Here is a 26,996-nt window from a genome sequence, read left to right as displayed (position 1 = left end):
CCTCCGCTGGACTCTTTCCAATTTTTCCACATCCTTCTTGTAGTGTAGGGCCCAAAACTGGACACAGTACTCCAGATGAGGCCTCACCAATGTCGAATAGAGGGGAATGATCACGTCCCTCGATCTGCTGGCAATGCCCCAACTTATACAGTGCAAAATGCCATTAGCCTTCTTGGCAGCAAGAGCACACTGTCAACTCATATCCAGCTTCTCGTCCACTGTAACCCGTAGGTCCTTTTCTTCTTCCAAAGTACCGGATCCTAAAGACTCTCCCACCTACTAGAGGTTTTGTTTTTTGGGGTGCACCTCCCTTGAGTAGCTTGAATTTTAGAGCATTCTTTTCTGTTTATTGAGATAGATCCTATAGGCCACAAACTGACTCAGGCTGATACATTTCTCCTTCTTGTTGTAAATTCTAAAAGTATCAATGCAGATCTGGTGTGTAGTGTATCTAATCTCATTTCTAGGTTTGCATTTTATTTCTGTGATATTAAAACTCCAAGTCTCCTTCCTTAAAATGGTTAAACCTAGAAATTCAAAGTTTTGAGTCTTTTATAATATCACTATACTACGTCACCGGTTGTTCAAAAGACACTTGTGTTTTTCCAAATATTCTGGACTTGTGCACATGCAGTTTTGATATTTTGATTTAATTTGAAATCTATTTATACTCTGCAGCAGTATGTTGGGTCTGATATTCCAGGTTGTTGTTGTTGTTTGTTTGAAAAGCTACATGCAGGATTTACATTAAGTCATACATTTCTGCAGATTAAATGAAGGCTGATTAGAATTTTAATATTAAGGAAGGAAATGGTCTTGGATAGCAAGCTGCAGAGCAGAACAGGCCTTCTGTTAATACACAAGAGCATTACTGTTTTCTTGAACTTTTCCTTCCAATTCAATTATCATTTGTGCCTAGAAATCATAACGGTGACATTTCCCGTTAGGTTGTTTGACAATGCAGAATGCAATACTGCCTCTAGTTTGTAGCGTTTGCCCAGCAGAAGTATTCTAGATTATAAAATCACTAGACAGTGTACCCCCAGAACTGAACTATAGGCAGTGTTATGTTGATGAATAAAGCTGATTCAGGATGATACATTAAATTGGCCCTATTCTGTCTCTGAGGGTTTTCAAATTATATGAAATCAAGAGGCTTCTGTATTAAGATGTGACACCATTAAAACTTTCTATATGCCACTCTTTATGTTACAAACCTAGACAAAGCTTTAAACCCTGCGAAATGATAGTACAAAGCGACCAAAATTACAGCACCAGGTACCTTGTATAAGCACAATGAATAAATAATGCTGGATATGTTTAATAAACTCATATAAGGGTCTATCACATATATTATGGCATAGGCAGGAGTCAGGATAATGGGCCAGCTCCTCCACTGGCTTAAATCAGCATAGCTCCAGTGAAGTCAATGGATCTTCACTGATTTACACTAGCAAAGGAGCCAGCCCAATCAATATTTATATTGCAGCAGTACCAAAAGGCCACAGCCAGGTTGGGCCCCATTGTGCTAAGCACTGTACAAACACATACTGTCATAAATGAAAGTTCCTTCACTCTTTTGCAAATTGTACCATTGATGTAACGTAGTCCATATTGTTGATCATTTGTTGCACATTTATAGCAGAATTTCATTACTGGCTGTGCAGTATCAAGATCAGTCAGTCATTTTCCTTGTAATTCTGTATTCCTACATGAAATCTGATTCTGATCATTGGATGTTTCAGAGTACACATGTAACATTTCAAGTAATAATATACTTTCTGATGGATAAATATCTTAACCTTTGATGAGATACTCTACATGAGTGGTGGGCAACCTGTGGCCCGCAAGCCGCATGCAGCCCATCGGTAATCTGATTGCGGACCATGAGACATTTTGCTGATGTGGACCGTCCGCAGGCACAGCCCTCTACAGCTTCTAGTGGCCACAGTTCGCCATTCCCTGCCAATGGGAGCTGTGGGAAGCGCCGGCCAGCACATCCCTGTGGCCCGCCGCTTCCCGCAGCTCCCATTGGCTGGGAACTGTGAGTTCCCATTGGCCAGGAACGGTGAGCTGCGAGGGGGGTTTGTGCCTGCAGACAGTTGTCAGCAAAATGTCTCGCAGCCCGCAATCAGATTACCCCAATGGGCCGCATGTGGGCCGTAGGTTGCCCACCACTGCTCTACATGCATTTGTAGGGCCATAATGCCCTATTATGGTGGTTATGCTGGGCTATTTTTGCTGTTTGTTCCTGTAGTTTTGTTGTCCAAAACTATTGAGAGAGCATTCTCATTTCAGAGCCCACATCTGTTGCATCTCCCAACATGGTAATTCACACAAGCCTATGCTAAAGCAAGCATTAGAGAAAGCAGGAGGCATATTTGTTTATTTGGTCTTTTAAATGTTGTGGCAAACTCTATAGTTTATGAAGTTAAAATGGTTGTCTCTGATTGAGAAACTGTTGCTTATAGTTGTTACAGCACCCAGATGCTGCAGGAAAGGGCGCTGCCTAAAAACACAAATTCCACTTGAAAAGGTAATGCACCACGTACAGTTTGTTATGCAAGTGTCTTGACCTCATTTGTGGAGTGTTTTCCCCCATGGCTATTTGTGTAATATGTATTTAAAATGCATGTGTGATGTTAATTCCTTCCCAGGTTCCATAAAATGATTGTGCATTTGATGTTAGAGGTTAAAAGGGCAGACTACTGATCAGTCATGCAAGCTTTATAGAATCTATAAATTACAGCTTTTTGACTGTAGAATAGTGTTCTAAAGAGAGTGCTGGAATCCCCCACACTCAGAACATTTAAAACTAGGTATAGCAAAATATAGTAAAATATATTATATGGGAACAATCTGGCAAAAATGGGCTAAATGATAAAAACATAGTTTTCATCTATGTAATTTCTAGGATTTTTGTATTGCAAGATACCCAGCATGGGGATCAAAGTGGGTCCTACAAAATATGAAATGAACATCTGGCATAACTTTTAAAATTAGAAACAGACAAAATAAGATTTGCTGCCATAAGCAGTTGTTCAGTTTGTTTTTGCATTTAAATAATAATTCATCACTGGGAATAGTGGAAATAAATTCACACATTGTCTCAGTACATTTTTTTCTTGCATTAATATCCCGGTGCTTAAATAATCCAGGGCTAACAGTTTTAGTGAGGGGTTGCTATAAGTCGTTTGGAAACCAAGAAACATTCAATGCATTTTTCCTTTCTTTATCACCTACACTACAGTAGAAAATTGCTAAGGTTTCCTTTCTCTTTCTCAACTTGCTAACTAGAATAGTCTTTGATAGTGCCCCAGGGGAAAACTGGGCCTCAGTGATACTCTTTGTGGAATGCATGAATTATTTCAGATAAATTGTTACAGTTTTGTAGCCACACTGTAATAAATTAAACTTCAATAACCAAGCTAAATACAGTAGGATAACTGTTCTTCCTATATTTTAAATGGTTATCTAGCTGTGTATTATTGAACTTGCAAATGATCCTAGAGTTATAAGAGTTTTGGTTTGCTTCTAGTCTTGTACATTATCATCATCAGCAAGTTAACAAAGAAGCAATTTGTACAGGCCAGGGAAACCTTGAGAAATAATGTGAGAAATTTGAAAGTTTGGGGGCTTATCTGACGGTGTTATAAGCTGAAACAATGGTTACGAATGTGCTTTTGCATACAAATGTTTCTTGCCTCTTGATGTACAATTTTAAATTATGCTTTATTGCATACTGTTCCCTGTGAACTTCATAAGTAATATATACAAACAAAATTAAAGTACTACAGCGATTTTTACCTATGGGTGTTTTTTTCCTGTTGAAGTTTTCACTTGACTATAATCTAACTTGATTTAGGGGAGAAAGAGCCATTCTGCATCCCTTATTTTCCTTCTCAGCTACCCAAGAACCCATATTAAGTTGACCCAATTGTAGCTTAAAACTACTCCTGGGATGGACAGAGGTGATCATGTAGAAGTGACTAGCAAGTCTTGATGCCATCCTTCCAGACCACTGTTACCCAGAGAATATGGGACCAAACATAAAGTAACTTAAATCAAACAGATTTTTATATAGTTAAAAATATAAAACTAGTACTCTTTCCAATTGGTGTCTCCTGACCCAGTTGTAGTGATTATTAAATTGATGTCATGACTACTTGGACAGAGTGAGACCAATCAGGAATTCTCCTACACTGTTTCTGGTCTTTGCCAACAGGATGAGAGATCAGCCTGTATCCACACAAAGGCGATCTAAATGTTTCAAACTGCATTAGAACTTGCTTATATGATTGCTCGTTTGGATCTGCTTGGCAGAGCAGGGCCCATTCCACCAGCCTCTGCAGCTTTGGTAGGCCATTCCAGTCTCCAAAATTTGCACAACAGATACCTGAAATTCAGTTCACACTTTCAGCCGGTACTACTCGTTAGTACGGTCTTGGCTACACTGGCAATTCATAGCGCTGCACTTGCTGCGCTCAGGTGTGTGAAAAAACACACACACACCCCCGAGCACAGCGAGTGCAGCGCTGTAAAGCGCCAGTGTAATCAGCGCCTGCAGCGCTGCACGCTCGCTCACAGCGCTGCAAGCTATTCCCCTCGGAGAGGTGGAGTACTTGCAGCACTGCGAGAGAGCTCTCGCAGCACTGGCGGCGCGACTACACTCGCGCTTCACAGCGCTGCCGTGGCAGCGCTGTAAATCCGCGAGTGTAGCCAAGGCCGTAGAGGGCTCAAGATCTATCACCCACTTTGGCAGAGCTGTCTTCCAGTTGTTGTTTCAATAGACTATAAACACCTACCGACAGGACTTGAAGAAAAAAGAACAATTACTTAGCCCACAATAACTGTTGTTCTTTGGGATGTGTTGTCCACATGTATTTCACAACCTGCACTCCTTCCCCCCTACTGCAGAGTCCTGGGTCAAATGGATTCTGTTTTGGCGAAGGAACTGAAGGGAATTTTCAGCCATTTTGCCCTTTATGCCCTTGGCTACAGGTTGCTAGCTGTCATTCAGACTGCAGGTGTGACCCCCACGGACACTGCTGTTCAAAAAGATTCTGATCTTGTGTTTATGGGGCACATGCACACCAGAGTGAAAAAAACCTGTGGACAACACATCTTGAAGAACAATACGGGGAGGGATAGCTCAGTAGTTTGAGCATTGGCCTGCTAAACCCCGGGCTGAGAGTTCAATCCTTGAGGGGGCCACTTAGGGATCTGGGGCAAAATCAGTACTTGGTCCTGCTAGTGAAGGCAGGGGGCTGGACTCAATGACCTTTTGGGGTCCCTTCCAATTCTATGAGATAGGTATATCTCCATATATTAAATTTAAATATATTGTCGGTTACTGTAGGGTAAGTAAACTTTTTTCCTCTAGTTTCTTTAATTCTGGTGAGCAGTCAGTAGAAAGTGCCATAGAAATGCTGCATGACTTTCTGTCTCTGTAATAATTACAATGGGTTTTGTGATTTCATGTTTTCAGCATTGATTACTAATTGGCAAAAGCAAACTTGAGTTATAATATCTTTTTATGCCTCTACTTTCAAATATATTTTAACCTATTCAGAGTGTATGTTGCCATTTCATTTAATGAACTGCGTCTTTAGTAATTAGTTTTACAGACTCAACATACCACTTGACTTAAGTTAGAGTTCATAATTAAGTCTATGATTTTGGCACGAAGGTCATGGTATTCATGGTAATAGTGAATTTGAATAAAGTCTGTGACCCCTCACATTAGGGTCTTCTTTCCTCTGTGGGCGTTGCGACTTGGCCCATGTGTTGCAGCACCAGTCAGGTTTGGCGCATCTGCCCCCCCCACACACACTGTTGGAGAGGAAGAGATGGAGGGCCAGATTTGGTTGGCATTGCAAGCTGGCCTACATGATCATACCACCAATCGGAGTTTACCCTCTGCCCCTCCCTCTTCATCTGTAAGAGGTGGTCATGCTAAACTTGAGTAGCACTGCAATCACATGTGCCAGCTTGCAACTCCTGAAGTGGGGAACTGGGCCCAGCCCCCCAGGATAGGGGCCACTGCTCTGGGGTGAGTACCGATGGGCTTGCAGTCAAGCACTGCTCCCTCCCATGGGGTCCCCACTTCTCCCTCCTTCTGTGACACAACCTCATTTTCCCACACCTCTGCTGGGACATTTTCCATGAAAAAAAAATAACCTTATTCATAATAGATGAACTACTGGTAGTGGCAAAATAAAAGCCCAGTCTGCAAACCCATACTCATATCAATAATTCTAATCAGCACTGCAGAATGATTAGATTCCATACTGTAACTGTTTGAAGTAATTCTATCAGAAAAAATTTGTCGAATCAGACCTTAAGTGATAACCAACTACCCTGAAACTCATGGTAACTAACAAAATGCAATTAGGAACTTAGTGCTTGAATAATATAACTGGAGAAAGTCCCCAGTTACTTTAGTATATAAGAGATTGGCTAAATATTTACAAGTTTGGGGTTTTTTTGTATGGAGGTTTATCTCATAGAACTGGAAGGGACCCTGAAAGGTCATTGAGTCCAGCCCCCTGCCTTCACTAGCAGGACCAAGTACTGATTTTGCCCCAGATCCCTAAGTGGCCCCCTCAAGGATTGAACTCATAACCCTGGGTTTAGCAGGCCAATGCTCAAACCTCTGAGCTATCCCTCCTCCCCTACAAACTTCTTTACTCATTTATCAATCCGGGTTGTGAAAAATTATATATATTTGCAAGTTTTATGATACTGGAAACACTAGGTTCTCATTTCAGTCTGAGAATGAAAACTTTATTCTAAAAAGCTGCCAGGGAAGTGATGAGGCTATCAAGGAAACAATAAGGGAGTTATCGGACTGCCTAGAAGAGAAGGGGCTGGATGCAATTTTGAACCTGTTGAGTTTCTGTGAACTCTCCATGTGGGATTTCAATAATTGTTTTTATTTAAATGAAAAGATGAACAAATGGATTAAACAAAATACCAGTTGTGGCGGTACTGTATCTCGTTGAGTAGATTAAGGATGCGCAAGTAACCTTGACATTGAGGTTGTAAGGGTAATCTGAGACTTTATTGGAAAAGGTTGGGTTCTGCCCTCCCCCCCCCCATTTAGATTTCTAATAACCAAATCCTAATAATTTAATTTAGGTGTTTCAAGTCCACTGTTCATTCAGAATTAACAGATGATTTTTCCTCCCTTGTGGTTGTGCTGCCTTAGGCCTGGTCCCCACTAAGCCCTCACTTCGGACTAAGGTACGCAAATTCAGCTACGTTAATAACGTAGCTGAATTCGAAATACCTTAGTCTGAACTTACCGCGGGTCCAGACGCGGCAGGGAGGCTCCCCCGTCGATGCTGCGTACCCCTCTCGCCGAGCTGGAGTACCGGCGTCAACGGCGAGCACTTCCGGGATCGATTTATCGCGTCTAAACCGGACGCGATAAATCGATCCCAGAACATCGATTGCCTGCCGCCGGACCCTCCGGTAAATGTAGACGTACCCTTAAACTAGAGCTAAACTGTACTTGAGATGATTACACTTTTAACTTATTTTATCTCTTTTCTGTCTATATTACATATTTTGTTAAGATTTTAGTATGAACCTTTCTTCTTTCATTTTATTTTGCAGTCAATGTTTGCCTCCCCCCCTTTAAAAACAAGTAAACAAAACCAAACTAAACAAACCAAAGTTATATAACATTTCACCAATGAAAAGTTTCTCTGTTCTTTCTTTGTAGTTTTTGAATGTAATGGAGACTTAAATTTACACAATGTATCAACTGTACCTAAGCTGCAGTACTAACTTGCATCTTTAACATGACCAATTTTCTAGTCAAACATTATAAAATTCAGTTTTTAAAAATATTTGACTGTGGGCATCCTTTATTATACTAACACTTTCTTGTGTTAGCAGTTGAAAAAATATTATAAATTAATCTGCTGCTGTCAGTTGCAAGTATAGTAACAGTAGTTGTAATCTCAGGTGTAACTCCTTTTGTACTTGGACCAGATACCAGTTATCTATTATTTTCATCCAGATGATTAGCCTTTGATATAGTTTGATAACAAATGTCTGAAATGTGTCCTCATCTCTTTCAAACTTAAGCCCACTCTTTTTGTCTTTCCTTCAAATAATGATGCCTATTAGCGCTATCTGCTGTTGCTCTTGTGCCTGATTCTCACAGCTGGCCCAAGTAAATCTAGTTATGTCATATAATTATGCTCCCAGTTGAACGGTCTAGCATTCATTGTGTGATGGCCACCTCACGTGTATTAAACTTCTGTGCCTGGCCACTATGGGAGGGTATCAGCTCCACAAGATGAAGAGAATACAGAATGCATCCAGAAATTCTGCGTGTGTTTGTGGGAGGGAGTAACTGGGGAAATAGTGGATGGAGGATTCTTGTTAAACAGAAAGATGGGGGAATTAGAAGGACAGTGTCAGTGTGACCTAGCCAGGTCATGATAAAAAGGGAGACGTGATCCCCAGGAGGTTAAATTATTAACACGGCAGAGCTTCTACATCACAAACCAGCTTGTACTCCACAACATACAGCACTGGAGCAGGAGTAGTAAACATCTTCCTAACATTTCAGCCTGTCCCTGGTAGGATAGTACACTCAGGAGCCAGAGGCTGTCTGTGGCTACTGGTCTGGCAGTGTTGTCTGAACTGGCTCTGCTGCTGCTTACTCATTTGATCCTGCTAAGTGAAGAGCACTTTGCAGTAGCAGGGTTTGTAAAGTAAATGTCCAAATTAGACCAAGATCCTCAGGGAACGAAATGTCTTCCTTCTGGATTAGGCTGCCTGTCCACCAATGGTGTTATAACAATAATATCTTAGAAGGGTTCTAATTTGAGGGTAAAGTTAAATATTTAAATTCTTTGAAATATTGTGAACTAAATCCAGATTTTGTTCAGCGTTTCTAGGGAAAGAAATAATTTAAGTTCAGTTTGTTCTCTGTAATAGGTAACTAACTAGCTGCATTTCAAATATTTGCTCTGCTGTTCAAATATTGATTTAATGTTAGAAGAAAAAAGTTAGTCTAATGTTTGAGGAATTGGAGAATTTGAACCTGAACACTTTTCTGTTCTAGGTCATTAGGTCTCTACTAATTCGTCTAAGCACTTTGTACAAAACATAAGTTCCTCATTATGAAAATCAATTCGATAAATATATGTTTGCAGTTTTTAATAATGCCCATTACCAGATGCACATATTTTAAAAATAATGTATTTGAATGTTTCACATTTGACTGGTTTGTGAAAGAAAAGCTGAATAACATTACAGTACCCCTTTAATAACAAAAATGTGGTAATTTTTTTCTAAAGGAATTGGAAGTATAAAGGATGGCTATAATTACAATTTTCCATTAATTAGCCAAAGTTATATCAAATAGGTTGCATATGCCTAATTGTAATATATGTAAATGAAAAGAATACATTTATAAGTCAGAGCTAAGTTAATACAACAAAATTCAGTTACTAGGCTATCTTATTTACTGAAGAAAATATAAATTTTTCTGTGTGAACGATTATATCCAATAAACTTTGAAAGTATTTATTCCACTTTCATTATCTTTTTTCCCTGTACTCCTCTCCCTCCCCTAAGATACATAAATTACTCTTATTAAAGATTTTTTGGCTGCACTGCAGATAAAAACAGGCATTTCAGGCAGCTGTGCATTATTTTCATATTATGGCAACACAACTCCAGATGAGTGCGTTTTAACCAGAAAGGATATCTATAGCTCAGTGCATCACTACTTTATATTCTATTACCCTGACACTGACTTAATTACAAAACACCTAAAGGTGAAAATATTATTTCATTCCTTTAGAGGAATAACTAACATGCAGCAGTGTCCTAAAATGTCTAGTCACTAGGTAGCTGAATGAAGATCTCTGAAGAACATTATATAGATTTGAGATGGGATAGATGTAGTCCTGCTCTCATTTGTTTCATGTTGTTTAAAGGGAAACTGTGAATGAACTCCTTTCCCTCAGATTAGCATGATGAATTTCAAAAGACAATGAGCAGCTTATAGCATGGAAAAATCAGAAATATGTATATAAAGTACATTTCAAATGGGTAACATCGATAGGTGCTGGAACTAGGAATACTGCAGCATCCCCTGGTTTGAAGTGGTTTCCATCATATACAGGGTTTACAGTTTACAGCATGCCTGGTAACATCTTTCAAACTCTGATTGTACTGAGGACTATTTTCTTCTGTTTTGTACAGCACAAAGCACATTGTCCATGCTCAGTAAATAATAAGTATAGATCCATTCTAATTCCTCAGTTCAATAGTTATTACATGCTCTGTTTATGTAATGCAGCGTCTTTAACCTGTTACTTGATTTTAACCTCAGTCAACCTGGCATTGCCTCTGACCTCCTGTAGTATACTGAGCTGAATTAGCACTTCAGAGATGGAACTTCTCTAAGGGCAAGTGGTGGCAGATGACAGAACAAGAAGCAATGGTCTCAAGTTGCAGTGGGGGAGGTCTAGGTTGGATATTAGGAAAAACTATTTCACTAGGAGGGTGGTGAAGCATTGGAATGGGTTACCTGGGGAGGTGATGGACTCTCCATCCTTAGAGGTTTTTAAGACCTGGCTTGACAAAGACCTGGTTGGGATGCTTTAGTTGGGGTTGGTCCTGCTTTGAGCAGGGGATTGGACTAGATGACCTCCTGAGGTCTCTTCCAACCCTAATCTTCTATGATTCTAAGTCTACATTGGCGCAACTGCACTGATGCAGCCTCTCCCATGGGCATAATTACTCCATCTTGGCGAGAAATGTAAGCTATGTTGGCGGGAGAGCATCTCCCACTGACGTAGCGCCGGTGTGGACAGCGTGAAACTTTCATTGCTTGGGGGAGGGTTGCTTTTTCACACCCCTGAGTGACATAAGTTCAGTTGACTTAACTGGTAGTGTAGACCTGCACTAAACAGGAATGAGATGAGAGGAAAAGTACAAGGGAAAAGGCAAAGGATGGCAACAGATGGCAAATGGAGAACAGAGCAGCTTTAACCACTTTAATCACACTACCCATATGCTGTTGTATTTTAGTATATGTAAATATCAAGTTATCTCTATTGGGCTAGGTTCTTAATTATATAATATTTTATTAAAATTAAGCCATCAGTGTTGTTAAAAAAAATCCCTAGATGTGAAGGATCAATTAAAAAAATGTTGCTCACAAAAAATACTTAAGGATTGAAGTTCTACTTTAGTTTAATATATTCATCAGTTTAGTATAATCCTGCTCTTCTAAATTGCAGGAAGAGAGGGAGTCTATCAACTAAAAACCTTAGTTTATTTTGGTAATGTTACCCTCTCATAACAAAAGTAGATTTTCTTTGTATCTAGAAGAATTCTGGATACAAAGAAAACCTAATTATTAGAATACTGCAGTACTCTGCAGTTTAACAACTGTTGTGCAGCTACTCACCCAAAAGTAGCAAGCAAGAGTGTGAATCCTTTTAAAAAAAACGAACAGAAGTGATTTTTTTCTGATGGGTGTTTTCCTTTTGTTTAATCTGCTGACTACATAGAGCAGAAATTGCAGGGGCTGAGGGTGGAGGTTTTACTGATCACAACCCCATTTTAAAATACAGAAAGCAAACCAGCATCTTGCCACTACAGAGAGAAATTGACACAGCTAGAAAAGCTTAGAACTCCACTTGGATTCTAGTTATTTCCCTGGCTGCTAGTGTTTGTGTTTCCTGGATTTGCTTTGCAGTTCTCTTTGGGCAGGATGTCAATGCATTTGCTGAATAGTTAAACCCTGTGATCCAGGAAATAATAGCTCCAGCTGCCAAAGGACATCATCTAAAGGAAGAAAAGAATTGAACAAACAAATCACTTAAGACCAAATAGATATGATCCAGAAATAATTTGTTTGTCTCCTTGGTGTAAGAAGAAATGTTTATGTAATGTTGTTGAAAACATGTGAGGTTTATATGGTATGAAAACTACTCTAACTTGTGCACCCGTGAGCTGCTCCACTCCCCGTTGTTCCCCTCCCCTCAGACTTCCCAGTGGTGCAGCCCTGCTTCATTTTTCTCCCTCCCTAGCAGGAAGAGGCTATTGAAGGACAGCTGTGCTAGCGTTACCTTCACAACATTTTTCTATTATTTTCCTTTTTGTCTATCTGCTCACTCCCCCATGACTTTTACCACACGCCTCTTCTGCATCACAGATCCCCTGCATCTTCCTCCTTCCTACCACCTACGGGCTCCATTTCCCCACCCCTCTTACCACCAGAAGTTCCCACCTGCTCTCTTCTCCCCTTCTCCCACCAGCACAAATGCAGATCCCGCAAGCACAACCTCTGCTGCCTGCTGACTTCTGATGACATTTGCCCCAACCGTGGTGCTCCCTCCATCCCCATCCTCTCCACCTCCCACGCCTTTCTCTGCCACCATCTCTGCTCCTCTCCTGCCACTATTCCTAACATCACACCTATCCCTCCTTCCCTTCCTCCCTCCCCTTTCTTGCTGTATCTGAACTGCCCTCTTGGTCTCTCATAGGGTGACCAGATGTCCCGATTTTATAGGGACGGTCCTGATTTTTGGGTCTTTTTCTTAAATAGTCTCCGATTATCCCCCACCCCCTGTCCAGATTTTTCACATTTGCTGTCTGATCACCCTAGTCTCTCAAATGATTTCAGTCATCCACTTTCTATCTCGCTCCCTCTGTCTCTTGGCTCTCACAGAAACCTAAATCCCTTCATCAGACACTGCATCTGCATCTACCCTCTCTTGTCTCTTGTGGAGGTCTCTCCTTTTCTCACATGCTCTCCATGGATCAGATGTTGGTGGGGTTATTGGGATTCTTCTCTCCTGTTCCTGCCACTTCTCTATGGCACGTTTCTTGCTAAACAACTCTACTTCTCCAGCTTCATTGAACCCCACATTCACCGCTCCTGCTGCCTTTTCACTGTCTTTACTTACTCCTCGAACCCTGCCCTCCTTTTGCCGCCACTTCTCTCTGCGCATGATCTTGCCAATTTCTTCCAAGAGTGACAAAATACAGTATAGCTTTCACTGTCCCTTGAGCTTGTCTTCAACTACCGCCTCATCTCTCTTCTCCCTTTCCTCTCTAAACTCTTTGAACACGGTGTCGGCAATCACGGTCTGGAGTTCCTCTCCTCCTAGACCCTCTCGAATCTAGTTTCTACCCCTTGCACTGCACTGAAATTGCTCTCGCCAAAGGCTCTAATATCCTCTTGCTAGTTAAATCTCAGAGTCAGTACTCCATTCTCATCTTCCTTAATTGGCCTTTGCCACCATCTTCTTGAATCATGTACTCCCTTCACTTCAGCAACTCTGGCCTCGGCTGGTTCTCCTCCTACCTCTCTAATCACTCTTTCAGTGAGTTCTTTGGACGATCCCCTTCATCCGCCCGCCAACTTTCTCTGAGGGTTCCACAGAGCTCTATCTTTGGTCCCTTTCTGTTCTTCCTCTACACCTTATTTCTGGGTAATCTCGTTCGCAAACACAAATTCAACTACCATCTGTATGCTGATGACTCACAGATCTCCCTGTCTACTCCAGACCTGTCTCCTTCTGTTCAACTACAGTCTATGCCTGTGTCTGGCATCTCCTGTTGGATGTCGAGCCATCAACTTAAGCACAACATGGCCAAAACAGAGCTTCCAATCTTCTCTCCCAAGCCCCTCCCCATTACCTCCTTTCTCTGTTAGTGTGGTCAACACCACTATCCTGCCTGTCACTCAGGCCTGTAACCTGGGTGTCATCTTTGACTCAGGTCTCCTTCTAGGTCTTCACATCCATGCTGCATCTAACTCTTGCTTATTTTTTCTGTATAACATACAGCCTTTCTCAGCTTTCATTCACTATCAAGATGTCGACTCTTGCCTCTGCTCAACCCATAATGCCAGCCTCCTGCACCCACTGCTTAAATTTTCTAAGAAGCACCTATGTGCTTCCCTTCCCCCCCCCCCATGCTGCTGCTCATACATGGGAGGAGCTACCCATAAACATCTCAAAGTAACCTCCTTCAAATTCCTCATTAAACTCTGCTGTGATACCTACAAAAAACATAACGACAAATAGGGAGCTAGTGTGCTAAGACCACTGCCTATCATGCTGATCAGTTTTGTCTCATTGTTTCCATGTGTTCCTCCATCTTTCTGTCTGTATCCACCTTTTGCATCTTGTTTAATGCTTTGACTGTAGACTCTCTGGGCACTGATCGTCTTTTTCTTCTCTGTTTGTATATGGCCTAGCACAGTCGTCAATGACTCCTACATGCTACCACAAAACAAATAATAAGTAATAATAATACATAAAATTATTACAATATACATTTCTTCCCCTTGCATAGTAAGTATTTATTCAGGGATTTGTTTCATACTGTAGCTAATATGAGCTATGAGCTGAAAGAAAGCAATGTGACTTCTTCCACCACAAAGGTGTAAAGATTAATTTTCAGAAATAGGATGTTCCAAACTGAAATCAGGACATAACTTCCATACTTGTGAATTAAACAGTTAATATTTATGTTTATAATTAAACATTTTCTGTAGCGAGGTAGAAGGTGTTTGAGGATAAAATAAGTTTTAGCATAATTGAAAAATACCTGACTCCTGACTCTTTTTGGTTCTATGGTTTGTGGGGGGTTTGGTTTTTTTATTTGTTTTTTATTTTGGTTCTGTTTTTATAAATCCTTGCTTTTTATGCTAGTTGTATTTAAAATGATCTACTTCAGAGGCGTTAGAGAGGCAAGATGGATGAGGGGATATCTTTTATTGGACCAACTTCTGTTGGTGAAAGAGACAAGCTTTCGAGCTACACAGAACTCTTCTTCCAGTAAAAGATACTACTACCTCACCCACTTTGTGTGTCTAATGTCCTGGGACCAACACGGCTATAACAACACTGCAAACTACTTCAGTATGTCTGTTGAAAGGCAAACAAGTTTTATTGAGTATTTTTACTAAACAGTCGACAGGTTTTAATTTGGGGTCTTAAATCATAATTGGTTTTCAATTTTCTGCTCTGCCTCACAGAAACATAATGAAGGTACACCTGATGCTATGAAAAACAGATGTCATTTTAGTGTTCTAGTACTATGTAGTAAATGTAGAGAGTTTTCAGGTTAGTGTCACAAACAGAGAACTAGCAAGAGCAGAAAACATGTAAAGACTTAATAGAGAAATCTGGTATTTTGGGAACAGATTACACTTTAATTCCAATGCATCTTCAAATACAGAATAAAATGGATATATTTTTCCTGAGGACCTTCAAGGAGACCTTCTCTTATAGCTTATGAGTGCACTACAGAAGTGCATAATCTGATCAAATTCTATATGAAGATAATTCAATTCTTCTCTTGCTGTCCTGATGTTTTTAAAACAGTTTCATATGAAGATTCCTCAAAGAGCAACCTCTCTTCTGGTGGAAGAAGGCAGGAATTGTACCTCTGTTCTGAGATGGAGCTTTTACTCAGGTCCTCAAATGTCTAAGAATCTCTTTTTGAAACCAATGCAGCCTAGTATTCAGAGTCTACATTAGCTATAGAGTTGCCACCAATCATTCTTTTAATAAGATGTAACCATTTGGAGCTGATAATTTTGGATTGGATTAGAGAGTAACAGATCCAGAGGAAGCTAGAAAATCTAAGAAACTTTAGTATAGACTCTTAAAAATCTTGCTCAGTGCATGAGCCAGAAGCAGCAGTTTCTGCTGTGTTTGTTTTCTTGAGTTTAAAGTTCCAAGGTCTCAGGTGTGCTTACAAGGTTCCCATTGAAATCCATGGAAACCACGTACGTTTGAGCACAGAACATGTCCACTGAAAAATTAGCAGAGAGAAGCTGAATCACTTGTATCCAGTTATTATTAGACATACTCAAAATCAAATGTAAATGCTGGAACATGCTCCCACAGTAGTTCCTTGTTTTGATTAAAATTGCCCCCCAATTCTCCATCTCCCTGAACCACAGGCAGGCATTTATCCTGTTGTAAAGTGTGTGCAAGGTGAGTATGGTAGTTCTGAATGGTACAGTTCACAATAGTAGGATTTTTTGCGCAGCTTGCACTGGTCTGAATGTGCTGGGCATTGGACAATCAGGTCCATTGTACTCTAGCCATTATTGTGAGAAATTTACATCAGAGATGTAGAATAGTGAATTGTGAGGTTATAGAACAAGTTAATTATGCTAAAAAAAATGAATTCCCATAATGTAAAGTTGCTCACATTATTTGTTTTTAGTCCATTTTGGTTCTTTGTCTGATATTTGGGCTACGGCAAATAGAAGTACACATAAGTATAGTAATTATAAAGAATAAATGGTAGAATATTTAAATAGTTATTTAAAGGTCCCTAATAAATCAAATTATAGAGGTCCTGGTTCTCTCAAATTAGTAATTTGTCACTCTCCAGTTAGGTAATCCTTTCGCTTAATTTAGGTGGAAGGATGTACAGTTAGACAGATGAAGGTAGAGAATGAATCCCGGAACACTAATTTCTCCTAGTTACATATTCTGTTGAATTCTGGAGCTGAGACTAATGATGACAGATTAATAATTAAGTAGATACTTTTTAAAAAGTATGCAAAAATGTGAAACTCATTACCTTTTACAACGACAATTCATTTCTTCCTAAGTGAAATATCAGGACTCTGTATACAGCAGTTGCAGAAAACTATCTTGCCTAGAGAAAACTGCCCATCATCTTCATTTATTAATTACAGTCTCATGCCTTCATTAACTTTTCAGTATGTAGAAGAAAATTGTGCCCTCTCTAACCATTTTTTACGACAGCTTGTCTGTATATTAAAGTAGATAAACTACAGAAAACCAATCAGTTTAAGAGTCCCTCCGCTGTGTAATGACATCACGGGACAAATTGAAAGTGCTCAGTTGAATCCATCTAATGTAGTCAGCATGAACCACCAGTATAAGTAGGAGGGCACAGATCCTCAAAGGTATTTCGGTGTTTCCCATTCAAATCAATGCAAACTAGATGCCTGAATACCTTGGAGGATGTGGGCCAAGATGTCCAGAAGTCTTATGATATTCAAGAAGTGTCGGATCATGTTCATCTAAAAGAGACCAAAACATTCTTTCTCCACTCAGTGTAGACAGATATAGTGTTTCAGTCAAGTCTGGTTATCCAGCTCTTTAAATGGGTAGGTAATTACTGCGGTGGTTCATGACCACACTACCATCCTTCTATCGGTGGTGCATGTCCTCACCAGGAGCGTTTCCACTGACGTCAGAGGAGCAGTGTGGGAGGCTGAGAACCCAGGCTGTCAACTCCATTTGCAGCTCCCCTCTGGGAGCCCAGTTGCCCCCAAGACTCCCCATTCCCTGCTGGCAGCATGGCAACCACCTGGGCTCTTGGCTCCCCACCAGGAATTCAGCAGCCACCCGGGCCCCCGGCAGCTGCCTGGCTCCAAACAGGGTGCCAGGACCTTGGGGGCAAGAGTGGGGAACCCTGGGGGCTGCCAGGCTCTCGCTGGAGCCCCCCACCCGCCCTGAGATGACAGCCCGAGCTGTGAGCAGCTTTCTTGTCAGTTGACAAGAATGACAAGTCAACAGTGATGATGTAAGTAACCCACAGTGTCTACATGGACACTTCGTCACCCTAACTACACTGACATAAATCCTACACCTCTCATGGAGGTGGAGTTATGATGTTGGTGTAGTAGGGCACTTACATCAGCGGGAGCAAGGCTGTAGTGTGTACACTGACACAGTTAGGTCAACCTAACTCAGTGTAGACCAGGCCTTAGGCTTTTTGGAGAGCTAGAGGCCATTTCTTCTTCTTCTACTTAAGAGAAGAGTGGTGAGGGGTATGTGAAATTCACCTCAAACAGAAGGCCAGTACAAGCCATTTATATTACTTAAGTCACATTTAAGCCCTATTTTGAAGGCTTAAGTGGGACTTATGTGGCACATAGGCCCCTCTGCATAGGTGTGTATTTTGCCGTAAGAATAGTAGAAAAAGTGCCAGTCCATTTGTTGTAGGAGTGACTGCCAACATTCCCTAACCTTAGGTGTTGTCCTTTATTCAGGGTGGCCTATGGAGGCAAAGGACAAAACAAGGAAAGCATTGTTGGATGAGTGTTAGGGGAAAGAGTGGAATTTGGGGTAGCTGGGCATATGTCAAAAACTAGCAATATTGTCACTATGATGAATTATATGTAACCTTGTTCTTTTATTTTTAATGGATGTTACTTAATTATATGTTGACCAGCTGCTCTGCCAAGTATCTTTCTTTTGTATACGGTGCTGAAGATTGGAACAATGAAAAAAAATTAAGATGTGTTGCTACCTCAGAAATTATTACCTAAGCTATTTCCAACATTTGATTGAAAAAATATGTGCTTTAAAAATATTTAAGTAGATACTTGTGCAAAAGTAACAGCTCCTCAGTTCTGGAGACTTTAACCAAATTCCATTGTTAGACTGGTAACTTGCAAGATTGAATGTCTTTTGTATTTTCATGTAATGGAAACAATAAAGTGGCCATAAAAGGCCAGATTTCCAAAGCAGGAACAATGGGTGCTCCTGCACAATGTGCATGCACCTGTTGTACCAACAAAATTCCACAGCTGTGCAAGCAAAGCAGATAATTGCACACCTAGCTACTAATCTGCACATATAATTACCTCATTTGCATGCAAAAATATGACTTTACAAATGACCAGGACCTAAACCTGAGCTAAGGCTGTCTTAAGAAATGATCCTTCAATTTGGATAGTCAAACATTTATATTTTTAAGAAGATTATAAAAGATAGTTGAGAATGTCATACAGCTCGTCAAAACTGTCACCAGTGTAGTTTTCTTAGCTTAATAAAATTAACCAAAAGGATTTAAAAAAAACAAACTTTCATTTTTCAATTGCTTCCAACAGTTAGAGTGAGCTTCTTCACATTCATGTAGTATTCCTTAAAATTCATCCTTGACATAAATGAGGTTCCCTGCTTTGAACATGTGTTTTAAGGCACCAAACAAGGAATGAATACAGCCTGCTGGAGCACAAGTGGGAAGGCACAGAAAGTATCTTCTTCCCATCCTCCACCCCTAGTCATTCAGGCATGCTCCCTCTATAACTTACAGGATTGTGCTGGATGGGTGCGGATACTTATTGCACCAGCCCACAAGACACATTCCTCAGGGGACTTTAGAGGAACCCAGTTTCTCCCCCATCCCACCTGCAATAAATCAGCATATATGTTGCTGTCACCAGCAAGTGCTAGCCAGCATAGAGGGCATGTATGGTGCTCTTGCTCAAAGGGCACCCCCCACATTAAGGTACAGTGGCTCTCCAGCGCTAGCTGGAACACTATGAAAGAAGATGCACATTCAGCATTTTTGTTCATCCTTGCTGTGGTCAGGCTCGATCCCTTATCATAGTCTCATTATAATCTAAATGAAAATTTTATTTAAATTTACTGAAATCTTGTAGAAGGGTTTGCTGCATTAGTAATCTATCTGCACCACTCTCTGCTAGTATCTCCCTGTGAAATGCTATGTTAGTTATTATGGCTGAATGTTTAAGTGCCGAGTATACTTATGTAACATTTTTCAAACAATATACCAACACAAAAAAAGCCACCTTGGGTGTAATAATAAATGATTTAGAAATGCCTTTAAAAGATACCTTATATGTACATTTTGATGTCAGTTGAGACTAACCAACATATATACAATTTGCTATAATTTATGTTTTAAATCAGCACACAGAACTCAGTTAGGTATGTAGTGTAGCTGCTATGATGATTAAGGGCTCTGTAAAATAAGTCAAACAAATACATATCTACCATATTAGAACTTCATTACTGGCAGTTTCTCAAATTCAGTTCAGTTTCTACTTGTGGTCTCTGTAGTGTTTCAAAATTAAAATAGCAAACAGACCTCAGAGAGCATGGAACATGGAGTGGGTGGAGTTGCGTAATGGCCTGATTCTACCTTGTCAATAAACAAAACTAAACAAAAAAACCCAAGGAAATATATTCTGTGAATATTTGATAATTCTCTGTGAAGATCAGTGACCTAGCAGAATTTTAAAATGGTATAAATCAAATTGCTTAAATAGTATGTAACTTTAAATATTCAGTCTTCAAAGAGTTGAGTTAACAAGAAAACACTTAAAACTTTTTATAGAAACTACAGTGGAAATGTGCATTGCTGATTTCAAACTTGAGAGACTGAATCATTAAAAACAGCTCCAACTTACCCACTATTTTCCTTGTGATCCTGTCTTTTGCATTGAGCATGTATTTTTATAAGTTTCAGCTGCTTTAGACTGTGTATTGCACTGGTCTTACTCTTTTGAATGCAGTTTCAGAAGCTTTCACGGCAGTGGTTGACGTTCTATCCAGTGAGTGTACTTTTTGCTGAATAAGATTCCATTTTTTCTTCTCTTTCACCACTTAACATCCTTTCACTGTAAAATTCATCCCTTTTCTAAGTATAGGATGATGCACTTGTCCGTAGAAGTTCTTCCAGGCAGGATTCAAATGAAAAACAACCCTTTCATTTTCTGAACTCCGTAAGAGAGCAGAGGGAGCATAGAAAGCAGAAGGAAAATTAAAATGTTATCTTCCCACCATCCCTCTCAAAATCTTCTGAGTGCTGAAAATGAAGTAGTTTGTCTTGGTGTTCAAAGTTTAACTTTAGGAAGACGGAGAAAGTGGAAAGCAAACTGAACGCTGTAGTAGAGATTTCTCTCTTCCCCCACTGGGCCCCATGCCGACTGTTTTTATTGATTTCAATCACTGGAGGCTAGCTAGCTCTCAGAAGAAACACTGTGTAATGTGTTCTTTCCTGGCTTTCATTAAAGAAACTCAATGCAGTGTGGTCACGCTGCCGAGCTTGCCTGGCAACCTGCCTACTCTCTGTGGTACTTCTTTCATTGGAGGAGACCAAGCTCTTGTTTTCTTCTCCAGCAAGAACTTCAAAACATCTTATTCTGTTTCTACCTTTCCTAAGTCTAAAGCTGTTCAATGTTTGGGGTAATTTTATCCACACCCATAAAGAGATAACTTTAAGTGATCCAAGTGCTGAATACTATGTTGTTTGTTCAAATGTTCCCATAACAATCTCAGATTCCTTTTATTTAAAATCATTCTCTTCATTTATTCTTTTGGGGGGTTAGCAGAGGATGGAGTCATTTTACAAATCTAAGTACCAAATAAGTGGGTACAAATGTTTTTCTGACCTTGTTCTGTCTTCTGCTGCATTGCCATTTAATCAGAATGAGCTGGTTTAATTAAGCAAACCATGGTAAGGGAGTAAGTAAAATAGTACTGCAGATAGGTACAGATTCCTGTCAGTGCCATAGTTACAGGCTAAGCAAAGCTGCATTCGCAAGACAGCTTGTTGTTGTTCCTTAGGCCTGTGTTGTGTTCAGAATAATGACACTGAAGTATGATTGATAGAAATTGAGAAATAAAATACTAATTCATGTTTCAGAACTTGATCAGTTTCAATACATATCACTTTAAAGGAGCATACATTCTAGTGGAATTTAATTGACGTAATAGTTTTTGCAAATATTTTTCTCCCAGGTGCACTTAAACTCTTCTGTTTAATTTAAATTTACTAATTTTTTTTTCTTATTCAGCATTTCTTATTGATAACATTTTGTGTACTCTTCAGAAGCATGTATGTAGATATATGAAATAGTTAAAGCTTTTAATTGGCTACGTTTTGCTGCCAGTGAAATTGCATGTCTGCTGAATTCAGTTTTAATTGCAAATGATACCTGCCTCTTGTGTCTGAGTGATCCAGTAGATTCTGATTGTCGCTGTGTGTACGCATGCACTTCCACCCCCTCACGTATACAATAGCTGAAGGAATCCTTTCCTGGATCAGAAAGCTACAAAAGCTTGTTCTCATTTAAATCTGGCTTTATGCAGAACTTAGTTGAGGCTTTTCTGCCTGAATTGCATCTTTAGAAACCTTTCCAAATCAAGTTAATGTAATTTCATCCCAGTGTTTCTGTCGCCAATAGTTGTAAGATTGTAAGGACGATTTAGCTTTTATGAAAATTATTTTTAAAGAAACAGCAGTTTATTTCTTTGAACAATGTGTCACTTTAAAAATATTTTTTCTTTTGTCCAGATACTGTTTGTACATTTTTAAAATATATTTATTGGGTTCTAAGAATATTATTATAGGCCTAAAAATGCAATAAAAATCAATTTTCTTTATAAAGTAAATGTCCATCTATTAAAAGTCGTATATTGCGGGGGGGGGAGGAGAAGGGAGGGTAGTTACTTTGATTCAAGTCTGCTCTCTGTATCTTCATGAAACTTAAAATGCTTTTTATGCTCATACTTTCTCTGTTCATAAGGTGGTGAACTATAGAAATGGTTTAAAGAAGTTGGTAAGATTGTGAGGTTTTTTACATAGTTTCTGTAGTTATAATGACAGTGTAATTGTTTGGCAAAGCTTCAATTAATAAATCATCTATCAACCTTTTCATTATTAACCTTGCTTTTGAGAGTTGTATAACTTTGGTCTGGTTCTTTGCATCTTTTAAATTATATTTATAGGTGTTGGAATTTTTTAGCTGGAAAATGGCCACAAATTTGTCAGTGTTTGGTGTTTTGAGTGTGAAGGAAGACAATGAATGTTTTAGCTACTCTGACTTCAAAATTGGGTGGCAAAAGACTTCATTTTAAAATGAAATTCATCATATTTTTGGTCACTAGTGTGAACAAGCCCCTTTTGGCATCACTGTTTAAAAATAGTGGGAATAACTCTAACACTGATTAAAACCGAAGACTAAGGCAATACAATGCTTCTGCTACGAGCAAAGTGGGAGTCCTTTCTCGTCTTCCTCTTTGGGGAAAAATGTTGTGTCCTCAGTATATTTGTCACTGTTGATTATGTTAAGATTTGTTCATCTGAACTTGTGTTGGTGCTTCCTTTAACTCTGTCATATCTCTTCATCCTTGCCCATGGTCTTCCATTCCCCTGTTGTCCTTGCTGTGTGCTAGCAGAAAAGGGTGCAACTCCGTTGACTTTTGTGGAGCTGGATCCACCTGCATCAATGGTGAATTTGGCTTCCTCCCTTTTTCATGCCATTTTGTGATGCTCTTTCTTGTCTTTAGCATTGTGTGTCTGGTGAGTCTCCTTTGTGGTGTTTCTCATCCTCTGTTCCTCCCCATTCTTTGTAATCACTTCCAATTCTGTAAGGGTGACTGAACTGCAGTCAGTGAGCCACAAGTAGTTCTCCTACATTCCTAATGGCCTAGTGGGGCCCTGACACAGTACTCTGCAGCAGTAGAAATCTGTATGTTCTTGGCCACGATGGAGCAGCTAAATGTGCAGCCACTTGGCTCTGTTTGTGCTTGTTGTTGCCAGGGGTTGACAAGGACATCTCATTGAATGGGTTGGCAAGCAGAACAAGTAACAAAGAACACAGCCTCAAGATAGTTGTGACCCAAAGCCTAATTTGTAATAACTGGGAAGTCCGCATGAATAAAAATTAGGTTCCCCTGCCATAGTCTCATCTTCAGAGATCACAAGTTTTATAAACTCCATTTCGTTGCCATCACACAACAGTGACAGTGCAAAGATGGGAATCCTGAAGCAGGTGAGCATGGATCATGGGCCTTTACAATAATGTCCTTAGTATTATCGAAGTGTCAGGTGGCCTGAGTTTTAGATTAATGGTCATTGTGGATAGTAGGTAATGAGAAAAAATCTAGTTAAAAGCAAAACCACTTTCAGTTTGCAGTGTAGTCCAGTAGTCTCTGTCTCTTGTACCTAAAACCGTACGTTCAGCTAATCGTAAAATGCACCCTCTCCTTTATACTATGAAATACGAGGAACAAAACTGTAACCCACCGTACATCTTTCTACTGGCTATTCTTCAAATATATATTTCTTGTTATGGGGAGACATGACAGAATTAATCATAGATGTACCCTTATTATAATTGCATTGAGTGTACTGTATTACAGTGTTTCCCAAACTTGGGACGCCGCTTGTGTAGGGAAAGCCCCTGGCAGGCCAGTCTGGTTTGTTTACCTGCCGCGTCCGCAGGTCAGGCTGATCGCGGCTCCCGCTGGCCGCGGTTCACTGCTGCAGGCCAATGGGAGCTGCTGGAAGTGGCGGCCAGTACGTCCCTCAGCCCGCGCCGCTGAGACCATCTCTGTGAGGGTGATGGTATTTTATTGTCTCTTTGCCCATTCAATCCTTAGCCTGTCTTCTTAGTCAGCCAATAAGGTTGCCAATTATGATGTAACTATCTGTCAGCTAAGAACTAAACTGAAACCACTAATTCTCTTATCAAAGCCTATTCAATAGCTGTCGGCGTGTAGGGCTTTTTAGTTGTTACAGACCTGTTTCAAATTATAATCAATGACTTAGAGATATATTGTTCCATCTTGTATTATCAGCGTGCAGAGCTAGCTAGTCCCTTACCATTTTATGGTTTCCTTATATATACACAATGTTTTCATTTTCATCAACAAAGTTTAGTATTGCTGTCATGTTTTATAGATTGACGTAGTTTTTGAAAGGGTGTGAATGAATTAGGTGAGAGTACATGATATTAGCCAAACTCTGTGCTGATTTTTATATGGATAGTAGTATCCCAATGCATAATTTTTGAAATCTTTTTATTACTAAAGTATCGTTATCTGGAAATATTGTATATATATAACAATATAAAAAGTTATTTTATAGTGATATATAGGAATCACTCTGCCCACCATTGAAATGTAGCCACCTCTGGAGTGAAACAAGTGCAACACCATTAAACAATTTAAGAGAAGAAATTAAGAAATAGAGACAACTGCATGTAATTGCAAATGCAAGGGGCGTTCTAAGTTACAATAGACAGAAACTAGTTACCCAAATAGGAATTTGGTGAAGACATCAGAGCTAGCATCTCTCCTTACTTTTGCAGAAAGTGACCGGGCTTTTCAGTGAGCACAAGTGGTTAGGAATTTTTTGTCTGTCTTATTTAAAAGATGGCACACCTGGTGGCAAAATGCCCCTTAACACCTTGTCAGGGCATTGGTTCAGGAAAAACTCCAAGTTGAAGAGTGTCACCTCCTTTATCAAAAAACCCACCAGGTTTTCTCCGGATGTCTTTCATTCAAGTACTAACCTAGCCTGACTTTGTTTAGATTGAGACCTACTGAGTTCACAGACCAAGGTGGTATAATAGCTGGCAGCAGGCTTTGCAAATAAGCAAATGTATTGCACGCGTTTTAAATTTATCACCTCAACAAATGTATCACTTGCTCATATGTGGATTTATATTATTATTATTATTATATTTTTCAAAAAAAGGCACCACAAATTACCATGTCACCTTACAAAGATGGAAAAAGACAACTTGAAACATTTATAATCTAAATAAAACAAGTGAAATCATGATTTACTTTTGTTGTTGTTCTTTAAATAAAGATGAGACCACACCAAAACTCTGCATCTGAACCACTCCTCAAACTTTCAGGAACCTGGATTCAAATCCAAGCTTCGTGCAGAATCCATGCAGCTGTGCCACTATAAGATCGCTCATGTAGCCACTCTATGCCGACAGGAGACATAATTAAATCATCCCCATCGAGCAGTGGGAGACATAGCACTGTGCACACTACTGCTTATGCTTGTGTAGCTTATGTCGTTCAAGGGGGTGGAGTACTCACACCACAGAGCAACATAAGTTTTGCCGACAGAAATGGTAGTGAAGACATAGCCCAAGTCTCCCAGTATGTCAGGGAGACTCCCATTTGCAACCAAAAAACTCCTGACTCCCGGTTTAATAATATTTTCTCCCATATAAAAACTACATTTCCCAGAATCATATGTGTCAGCCACACATGTGCATCAGCTCTCTGCCCCCCTCCACTACCGCCCCCCACCCCCCAAAGTCAGTGAGAGAGACTGATGTGCATGTGTGGGTGATGCACAAGATTCTTGTATTGTAGGTGCTCTGCTTCTGCTTATGATAATGAGGGAGGAGGGAGAATTGAAATGTGGGGCCTTGGTTGTGTCACAGAGCCTGGACAGCATGAGGCAGAGGCAGGTCCCAGGTTGGGGGCGGGTGATTATTTCAGGGAGGGGGTCATGACTCATTCTTCCCCAGGCCTTGGCTGCAGCAAAGAAGGGGTGGATGAGGGTGTTCAGGGAGAGATGAACAGCTCCGGCCACTCTGTCTTGTTGAGATCAGTTTAGTCTTTGAAAGCACAAGATTAGGGAGATGAGTCAGAGTAAATTTGGCTGATATGTGAAGCCAGACAGAACAAATGTTTAGCTTTCAGCAGGTGTCTTTGGCAAATCAGGTTGCATACAGGTATTATATTTAACATACCCTTCGCTTTGTATGTAAATAATAATAATGATACTTAGTATTGACACTGTGATTTTCATTTTAAAGCATTTCACAAACATTCATTGAATGGCATATTAAGGCTTTGGCATCAAGGAAGTGTAGTTTAGCCAGCCTTTTATTATAATAGGTTATCTGTGCATGCAATTCTGGTTTCAGTCTTGGATGCTTTATACTCAGCAGGGAGATTGAATGGGGTCAATAGTTCGGGGGAAGGAGATAGCTGTGGGGGTATTGGTGGTGCTGGAGGGGGGCAGTGGACTTAGTGGTGGGAGTGTTGGGGACAGGCAGTAGGGGGTATTGATGGGGCTGAGGGGAGGGATGCTCCTTGAAATTCATTTGAAAATGTTGGTCTATGACTTTGTGGTTTGCACTCATTCTTAGATGCTTAAATCTAATGTACCGTATGCAGCTAGATTGCATACAAATGTTCATTAGCAAGACTGAAACTCCTGGCTTCCACAATAAATATATTTATAAAAACCAATGAAGCTAGTATGAAAGGGTTAAAGCTCAGTGTACATAGAAAGATTCTGTGAATTATAAAACTCCTAGCGTGTCTATAGTGAATGTGTTGGGAACTTTGAACAGAAGCCTGGGTGGATCATGTTTTAATCAGAATGGATTATAGGTTGTTCTGCCAGAAGGTACCTTGATGTATAAACTC

General features: G+C 40.1%; 2 protein-coding genes across 5 annotated transcripts in view; one reads left to right on the top strand and one right to left on the bottom strand.

Annotated features, from left to right (window-relative positions):
• GPR146 (G protein-coupled receptor 146) overlaps positions 1-20,793 on the bottom strand; it is a 67,305-nt gene extending 46,512 nt beyond the window's left edge. Inside the window, exon 1 of the mRNA XM_054041236.1 lies at positions 20,210-20,793. The gene's annotated coding sequence lies outside the window, so the exon portion shown is untranslated. The remainder of the gene's footprint in view (positions 1-20,209) is intronic.
• C10H7orf50 (chromosome 10 C7orf50 homolog) overlaps positions 1-26,996 on the top strand; it is a 192,038-nt gene that overhangs the window by 122,680 nt on the left and 42,362 nt on the right. Inside the window, exon 1 of one of the 4 annotated variants that reach the window (XM_054041241.1) lies at positions 19,145-19,284. The exons of 2 other annotated variants lie outside the window; for them this stretch is intronic. In XM_054041241.1, the coding sequence (XP_053897216.1) occupies positions 19,204-19,284 (81 nt within the window). In that variant the 5' untranslated portion in view covers positions 19,145-19,203. Of the gene's footprint in view, positions 1-19,144; positions 19,285-23,526; positions 23,579-26,996 lie in introns of those variants that run through there. One more of the 4 variants, XM_054041242.1, reaches the window with a different exon arrangement.

This window comes from Malaclemys terrapin, chromosome 10, assembly GCF_027887155.1.
Source record: "Malaclemys terrapin pileata isolate rMalTer1 chromosome 10, rMalTer1.hap1, whole genome shotgun sequence".
Taxonomy (NCBI): domain Eukaryota; kingdom Metazoa; phylum Chordata; order Testudines; family Emydidae; genus Malaclemys; species Malaclemys terrapin.
This window is presented reverse-complemented; position numbering and strand designations above follow the sequence as displayed.